The sequence below is a fragment of the Pinus tabuliformis genome, chromosome Q (genome assembly GCF_031772625.1).
Source record: "Pinus tabuliformis cultivar Carrire ecotype Pingquan chromosome Q, CPIR1, whole genome shotgun sequence".
Lineage (NCBI taxonomy): Eukaryota > Viridiplantae > Streptophyta > Pinopsida > Pinales > Pinaceae > Pinus > Pinus tabuliformis.
The window spans coordinates 208,949,918-208,958,935 of record NC_142296.1 but is presented as its reverse complement, the minus strand read 5'-3'; the positions used below and the strand labels follow the sequence as shown (position 1 = coordinate 208,958,935).

Below are 9,018 nucleotides of genomic sequence, written 5' to 3'. Positions count from 1 at the left end.
CAAGCCTTTTCATCAATAAGCTTTGAGGACAAAGCTTTTTGAAAAGGAAAGCAATGTTATGAATAAAATATAGATATAAATAATGTAAATATAAATAATAATAACACATTATAAATAATGATTAATTAGTAATTAGTTAATGAAGAGGTATGTCCCTAAGGACATGACCGTTCATAAAGGGACACCTGCCTAGGATATATAAGCAGACCCTCACTCTCATTTGTAACATCATTCTCATTCATACATTTAATATATATTCTTGTATCTTCAATGGAGATCTACATATTCCAAGTCTTTTGGAGTGTTTAACCTGCTATAACGAACCTTGTTCGTTACACATCTTTAATGCTTCTCCAATCTAAAATGTGTATCAATGACAACTAAGAAGGGAAAGCATGTTACACTGGTCATATCCCTCGAGCATTAGCATCCATAAGTTCTGCTTATAAACGTATTTAATGGCATTACAAGGTCCAAATCATAATAAATAATGAGAAATATAATAAATCTGAGTACAGTTACCACATCACACTTGTTTCTCCTTCACCATCAATGCTCTTCAGTCTCATTGAAACAAACTCAGCCTCTTTCATATTTCCTTCCTCTTGGGGGCTGATAACCAACATTTCATCACATCTGAGATCAGGCTTCCAACCCTTTTCTGTCGTTTTATGAAAAAAGAAAAATGCCTCCTTTGCTTCACCACTGACACAAAGGCCATCAAGGATAGCATTATAGTATGCACCATCTAAATAGCAATCCTTTTGCAAAACAAAATCAAGCAGTCTCTGGGCCTCAGGATACTTGTGCTTTTGGCAAAGATAATGGAAGAGTTTGTCCATGTCAGGTAGATAGGCTTTCTCATACAATAATTCAATGCGCTCAAAAGCTTGCTCAACAAGGCCCTGGCAAAGAAGTGCATTTAAAACCTTGACGTAAATATCAATGTCTTGCCTCACATCATTCCCTAGCATGGTTTTCATAACCCTGCTTGCAGCTTGAACTCTTACATTCCCAAAAAGACTGTCAATCAACATTTGGAAAGTAGATTCCGTAGGTGAATGACCACGTTCCAAAATCCTATCCAATGTGTTCCTTGCATTGGCTTGCTGTCCTTTCTGCAAGAACCTTTGCATAAGGGCATTATAAGTATCTATATCTAGAGAAAAGTTTCTCCAAAGCATTATGTTGAGGAGTTCAAAAACTGCCTCTGGTGTACCCCCTTTGCAATGACCAAGAATCATGTCTTAAGGTTGAAGGATCCTGAATTCCTTGCTTAAGCAACCGATAAAAAAGCTTCTCTGCTTTTTCACTTTTTCCGTGTCTGCAGAGACGTGTAAACATAGGATTATAGGCTGCAACTATTGGTACACAACTGCCAGCTTCGAGCAAAATACCCTTCTGCAACAGGTCATCTAAGAGCTCAACTGCTTTATCAATCTCTCCTGCTGCAAAGGCTCCTAATCATAACACTATAAGTTGCAGAATTGGTGCAAACACTAATTCTCTCATCTTATAAAAAACCTGCGCAGCCTCTTCTAAATTACCAGCATTGCACTGAGCACTCATCAATATATTATAAGTACAGATATCTGGCTTGAAGTTACACTGAATCATCTCCTGATTAATCTTATGCATCTCCTCCAATTTATTTGCATCACAAAGAACCTGGAGAATGGTATTGTACGTAACCTCATTTGGACTCACACCACGGCTAACCGTCTCATTTAGAAACTTCGACACTTCGTTAACATGGTCTTTTCTGCAGAAGCCCCTAATCATAGTGGTATAGGTCACAACATTGGGCACAAGAATGGGACTCATCTTACTCATGCCTCTCCAAAGCTTATATGCATCTTGAACTCTGCCATTTTTGCTAAGCCCGTCGAGAAGGGCATTGTATGTGACCATGTCAGGGCTGCATTCCCTTTCTCATGTCCTGAAAGAACCACAAAGCTACATCCACCTTGGAAGACAGACAAAATCCTCTGATGAGAAGATTGTAAGTTCTCATTGTATGTGACCATGTCAGGGCTGCATTCCCTTTCTCATGTCCTGAAAGAACCACAAAGCTACATCCACCTTGGAAGACAGACAAAATCCTCTGATGAGAAGATTGTAAGTATAAACATCAGGCAAAATCCCCTCACTCACCATGGTTGTATAATACTTCTTGGCCATGTTAGTTCTCCCTCTCTTCAAGAGCACAGCGAAAAGATTATTATAGGTCAAACCAGTGGGTGGAACCCCAAGCTCTTTCATTCTCTTGAATTTCCAATGGAATTCCCACAGGGCTTTGGATTGACAGTGAATGGGTGCACTGTTAAGGCACTTCTTGCAATAGGTCACTGGTTCAAATCCCCATGGGTTAGCTGACCAAAAAAAAGACTCATATTCTACATGTAGGACACCGATGCATGACATGTGTCCAACATGTGTTTGGCACATGTCCTGCTCGTAGGACGTGCAAAACACATGTCAGACATGTGCCCTAACCGTGTCCCCTGTAAAAGAGGCCATCAGCCGATAAAAACATGTTTTCCCTTTCACTTGAGCTCATTTCACTCAACAGGTTGAAGGTGTGAGATGTTTTGGAGTGCAGCTGAGGGTTATTGTGCAGCGTTAGAAGAGATTCCATGTGGTAGGCGAGTGGATTTGTCAACCAGTCTTCAAGTTTTTCCTACAGCAGTCCATTGTCTTTCTCATTTCGGAGAAATCATGGCTCAATCATCAAAGGCAGCTGGAAAAAGTTAAAGGAAACAGAGGAATGGCTCCATAGATGTTGTCCCTCGTCCATTTTTTCTAGGGTTTACTACTGCTCCACCTGCTGGAAGTGGGGCTGCAAGAACAGCTTCAAATGCTGAAAAGAACAGTGTTAGCGAGACAGTAAGCGCAAGAGCAAAAGTTGTGTGATTGAATTTGTATCATCATCATGCAAAATTATAAATGTTTTAGCTTCTAAATGCTAAAAAAAATGAATCTCTGTCAATATTTCATTTTTGTATGTGTAATTCATATATATATAAAATGCCTTCCATATCCTGTTTCCAGGGTTGGCGTGTCTTGTGTCAGACACTTGTATTTCTGTGTCCTCCATGTCCTGTGTCATCGTGTCATGTGACTTAGCCAGAAATGAATGATCATTCACCAATGCATAACATTGCACAGAATCTACCTGCATGACAAGTTCCTAAGGTGTGCCCATCTATATCTACATATTCAAGTGCAAGCACAAACGTGGAGTTGGAAGTGGCACATTTGTACAAGTTAATGGATTATTGGACGACGGTGCCATGTGCTGTGAACAGAGTATCCCCAGATGATCAGTCACCAGCACATTCACCCCACTCTGAAGCTTCTCATGGTTGTTCACCTTGACACAGGGTAGGTCAAGCTATTTGTGAATGTCAAGAATAGCAAAGGAGCTGGCCTCTACTCTAGGCCTAAGTCACATGGTTCGCCGAACCTGAAAAATAAATTTAGGTTCGTTCATGTTCACTGAACGTAAAAGATGAACCCCAAGTCAAACCGAATCGAATCGAATCAATTCAAACCGAGTCACAAATTTAATCAGAAAAAAATCAAGATTGACTTTAGGTTCGATTAAGGGTTTTTTAAAATTTGTTAAAAAAAAAATTAAAAAATAGTACCCATGTCACAATTATCAAATTTTGGCAAGCTGAAATCCTTTGCCATAAGTGCATTTCTCCATCTTGCTTTGTCGGCTGTGTGTCAGTGTAACCATTTGTTCACATATATTTATTAATTGAAATTCCTATTCACGTGTTTATTGATGTGATTTCTTATTTTTTATGTTATATTTCATTCCAAATTATATATATACATATATTTGAAAAATATATAAAACAAACCTCATCCTAACCTTATCGGAAAATTCGAATCCAAATCTAACTTAATCGTTGTCAAACCCAAACTCAAACCTGAACCATGTGACTTAGCTCTAGGCCACAAAAGTTCCCCAGTTTGACAAGTCTCCAACCATTCCTCTGGCCATCTCTAAACCAACGTGCCCTGAAAAGCCCCAGCAAAGCAATGAATGGGACCCTATTACTAATTGATAGATGGGAGCAATGCCTGAGGACAAAAACCACCTCCTGATGCAAGCATGATACCAGCAGTTATATGATATGACACCTTTCTCCGGCCAGCTTCCCTAGTTATTTTGTTAATATATGTATGTTTGACTTTGAAGATATAGTACTAAAAGACCCTTCAATTTTGATGGCATGCATGGCAAAGTATGACTAGCTAGGTTTTCTTGCCTATCAGATTTAGTTTGTGCTGACAGTTATCTGATATGACACCTTTCTCTGGCCAGCTTCCGTAGTTATTGTGTTAATATATGTATGTTTGACTTTGAAGGTATAGTACGAAAAGACCCTTCAATGCATGGCAAAGTATGATTAGCTAGGTTTTCTTGCCTATCAGATTTAGTTTGTGCTGACTGTTATCACAGCCCTTCTTATATAAAATTTATCTACCATTTCATAGATATTGATAGAAAGAAGCACTAAAAAAATAAAAATAAAAAAATCTTATAAATGAAGCAAAGCCATGTGGAATTTAACATCAACAAGACACACCTTTTCCCAAAAGCTTGTCCCATCATTATGAACTGAAATTTGAATACCGAATGTAAACAAAAGAGATTTGCACGTTTGAACTTTGCAGCAAGTATTGGAAGGATTTACTCCAGGATCAAACAAGAAGGGAAAAAAAAAAATCCTGATTACAGGTTACTTGTGATGAGCTGGATATTTTGTTTCGGAAGTGCAAAGAGCAATCGCTTCACAAACGCTTCACAAACTGTGAAACATCTTTAATGCTTCTGCAACCTAAACGTGTACCAATGACAACTAGGAAGGGAAAGCATGTTACACTGGTCATATGCCTCGAGCGTTAGCATCAATAAGTTCTGCTTATAAACGTATTTAATGGCATTATTCCAAATCATAGTAAATAATGAGAAATATAACTCCGAGTACAATTACCGCATTACCCTTGTTTCTCCTCCACCATCAATGCTCTTCAGTCTCCTTGAAACAAACTCAGCCTCTTTCAGTTTTTCTTTCTCTTGGAGGCTGATAACCAACATTTCATAGCATCTGAGATCAGGCTTCCTACCCTTTTCTGTCATTCTATAGAAAAGGGAAAATGCCTCCATTGCTTTACCACTGACACAAAGGCCATCGAGGACAGTATTATAGTATGCACTATCTAAATAGCAATCCTTTTGCAAAACAAAATCAAGCAGTCTCTGGGCCTCAGGATACTTGCGCTTTTGGCAAAGATCATTGAAGAGTTTGTCCATGTCAGGAAGATAGCCTTTCTCATACAATAATTCAATGCGTTCAAAAGCTTCCTCAACAAGGCCCTGGCAAATAAGTGCAATTAAAACCTTGGTGGAAATATCAATATCTTGCCTCACATCCTTCTCTAGCATGATTTTCATAACCCTGCTCGCAGCTTGGACTCTGCCATTCCGAAAAAGACTGTCAATCAACATGTGAAAAGTAGATGCTGCGGGTAAATGACCACGTTCCAACATCCTATCCAATGTGTCCCTTGCATTGGCTGGCTGTCCTTTCTGCAAGAAGCTTTGCATAAGGGCATTATAAGTATCTATATCCGGAGAAAAGTTTCTCCATAGCATTATGTTGAGGAGTTCAAAACCTGCCTCGGGTGTACCCTCTTTGCAATGACCAAGAATCAATGTCTTGAATGTTGAAGGATCCTGAATTCCTTGCTTAAGCAACTGCCGAAAAAGCTTCTCTGCTTTTTCACTTTTTCCATGTCTGCATAGATGTGCAAACATAGGATTATAGGCAGCAACTATGGGTACACAACTGCCAGCCTCGAGCAAAATACCCTTCTGCAACAAGTCATCTAAGAGCTCAACTGCCTTATCAAACTCTCCTCTGCTGCAAAGGCTCCTAATCATAACACTATAAGTTGCAGAATTGGCGCAAACACCTAACTCTGTCATCTTATAAAAAATGCCCGCAGCCTCTTCTAAATTCCCAGCATTGCACTGAGCACTCATCAATATATTATAAGTACAGATATCTGGCTTGAAGTTACCCTGAATCATCTTCTGAATAATCGTATGCGTCTCCTCCAACTTATTTGCATCGCAGAGAGCCTGGATAATGGTATTGTACGTAACCTCATTTGGACTCACACCACGGCTAACCATCTCGTTTAGAAACATCAACGCTTTGTCGACGCGGTCTTTTTTGCAAAAACCCCTAATCATCGTGGTATAGGTCACAACATCGGGCACAAGATCGGGACTCGTCTTACTCATGCCTCTCCAAAGCTTATATGCATCCTGAATTCTGCCATTTTTGCAGAGCCCGTCGAGAAGGGTATTGTATGTGACAATGTCAGGGCTGCATTCGCTTTTTTTCATGTCCTGAAAGAACCCCAAAGCTACATCCACCTTGGAAGACAGACAAAATCCTCTGATGAGAATATTGTAAGTATAAACATCAGGCAAAACCCCCTCACTCACCATGGATGTATAATACTTCTTGGCCATGTTAGTTCTCCCTCTCTTCAAGAGCACAGTGAAAAGATTATTATAGGTCAAAACAGTGGGTGGAACCCCAAGCTCTCTCATTTTCTTGAAAATTACAATGGACTGCTGAATCACTCCTGCTCTTCCATAGTTCCTGATCAAACTATTGAAAACACAATCCTCCCATGCAACTCCGTTATCGGGCATTCCGAATAACAGAGCTCTTGCTGAATTCAGGTGCCTGCCACGGCCTAATATTTCCAATATCTTAAAGTAGGTTTGAATGTCGTGTTTGAATCCATTGATTCGGGTCCAATTGAAGAAGCGGTAGGCTTGCAGGGAAGTTTTTGCATTGGAGAGAACGTCTGTGACCGTAGTCGTCGTTAGGTTCGTAGCTGCCGAACTCAGCTGGTTTTCTACCTCAGCTGTCCATGGTTTTGTAGCCAATATTCTGCATATAACTTCAACTGGGTTTTGGGGGGTTTTGGACATACCTGGTTCTGATTCTGGTTCTTCTGCTGTTATCTTATGTTTGTTACGGCAAGATATAAGACAGAGAGACCTGCTCCTGGTGCCAAACTCCACAGCTGGGATAAAATGTCCCATCTCTGACGAGATCAAGCCCTTCAGTAGCATCATCGCGAACTTAGTCAAATTGTTTTCATCGCTGCAAATTTATATGGGTAGCAAATTGTGGCATCACTTATAAATCGTCGTCTACCAGATTCATTGTCATCTTTGGCACCGTCTTTGATTTCATTTTATATCGTGCCTTCAGCACCAGATTCACGAATTTCGTCAAACTGTTTTCGTCGTTGCAAAATTATTTCGTATCAAATTGTGCCATAAATCAATAAAAAAATTCATCTACAAGATCCAGCAGCACCATTCTGATTTCATTTAATATAAAAGGGTTAGGTACTGAAATAAAAGCACTCCAAACGCATTTTTCACTAGCCAATTTTGGTTGAAATTCGACCAAAATGATTCCCATCAGATGATATGAATCTAACGAAAACACACCTTACACTTACGAATTACGCTTAAATTCCTATACTGAAATCGAAAAACGAAGGATCTTCATAGATCTTGATATTTATATGAGTGAAATCAAATCTATCTTAGTCCTTTTTCGAGAGATGTATTTTTATATGTTTTATTAATTTTATAATTTAATTATTTAATAGGAACCACTCTATATTGAGTTATTGAGTTGTAAAGCGTTTCTTCAAAGAAGAAAACAACATAACATTAAAGCGTTTTTTTAACACAAGAAAACAACATAAATGAGATCATCCATCTTTCGATGGAAATTAATCCAGCTTTGAGCAATGAAAGGAAAAAAAGACCAAGGTTGATGATTGTTTACGAGTGGTAATGTAGTGTAAAGTAAAAAACTATAAAGTTGTTGACTCTTTATGAGTTGCAAGTTGTTTTGTAAATTAGATGGATAACAATAATAAATTGTGATTTTAGTGGGTTTAATGTTTAAGAGTATGTGTCTTCTCTTAAGAGGTTATAGGTTCAAAACGAGAGGGGGTAGAGTATATATGCTTTTGTAAACTTAGCAATCAAATCGCTACATGAAGGTGTGTCCCTTGTCCCAAAAACAAGGAGGTCTCATACACCAATTTGGTGTTTGGCTTAGCCGTAACTTTAAAATTAGATAATAATAATACTTGTTTATAAGATTGGATTGGTATTTTGAGTCATGAGTTTACAAGGTTGAATTGTTGTATTAAGCGTAGTGAGGTGTTGTCAATTACAATTTTATAATTATTGTACTAGTAGTGAGGTGCTTTATAACTTATTGTGAGATTGGGGATATGTCATGTAACATTACATTAAAAATATTAAAAATAAATAAATAAATGATATTGGCGTAGATTCATCTTAAACTCATATCTTTGGACTAGAGTAGCTAGTGTGGGATGGGGGAGATATCGTCACATAATATTACATTAAAAAAGTTAAAAAGAAATGTCAAAGGATCTTAATTTGAGTGGTTTCGTGAACAAGCTATGTGGGTTCAAGTTTAAAATTCACATTGGGTAAAGACTCAAAATACCATTGTTTTTCTTGAGTTGGTAGAGTTTTCTCATTGAAATGTTTTGTCAAATAATTTTCATATAAATTGTTGTAGGTATGCTTTTCATAATTTAATCTCAAATACGCACACACAGTGAACTCCACTTGATATGATAGTGCTTCAAAGTGATATAAATTGATTTATAGATTTCCCAAAAACAAATATAGTGTTGCTGCAAATTTAATAAATAGGGAATATAATCCGCTTAGGGTAGCTCAATTAGCAATGGCCTTGGAAATGAAGTCTCATTGAATTGGAAGTCTTGGGTTCAAATCTTGTGTTATCCCACCAATCAGGGTGAGAAGTTGGACATGATGAAGATGTAGTCCTACCAAGTCTACAAAAAAAAAGGGAATATAAACCGAAATAACATTGCATTCATTAAAAT

The 9,018-nt window shown here is 38.2% G+C and overlaps 1 protein-coding gene and 1 pseudogene across 1 annotated transcript; both read right to left on the bottom strand.

Moving 5' to 3' along the window:
• Nucleotides 1-279: 279 nt before the first annotated feature.
• Nucleotides 280-2,057, bottom strand: LOC149218945 (pentatricopeptide repeat-containing protein At1g02060, chloroplastic-like; annotated as a pseudogene).
• A 2,600-nt stretch (nt 2,058-4,657) lies between these two features.
• Nucleotides 4,658-7,611, bottom strand: LOC149218944 (pentatricopeptide repeat-containing protein At1g02060, chloroplastic-like). Its single transcript, XM_089384178.1, has one exon. It carries the CDS (start codon nt 7,178-7,180, stop codon nt 5,009-5,011), a length of 2,172 nt encoding a protein of 723 aa, XP_089240304.1. The 5' UTR covers nt 7,181-7,611; the 3' UTR covers nt 4,658-5,008.
• Between the last annotated feature and the right edge of the window lie 1,407 nt (nt 7,612-9,018).

Bases quoted from the DNA above. Each gene is read 5' to 3' on its own strand.
- LOC149218944 (XM_089384178.1), bottom strand. From the start codon at position 7,180: ATGATGCTACTGAAGGGCTTGATCTCGTCAGAGATGGGACATTTTATC.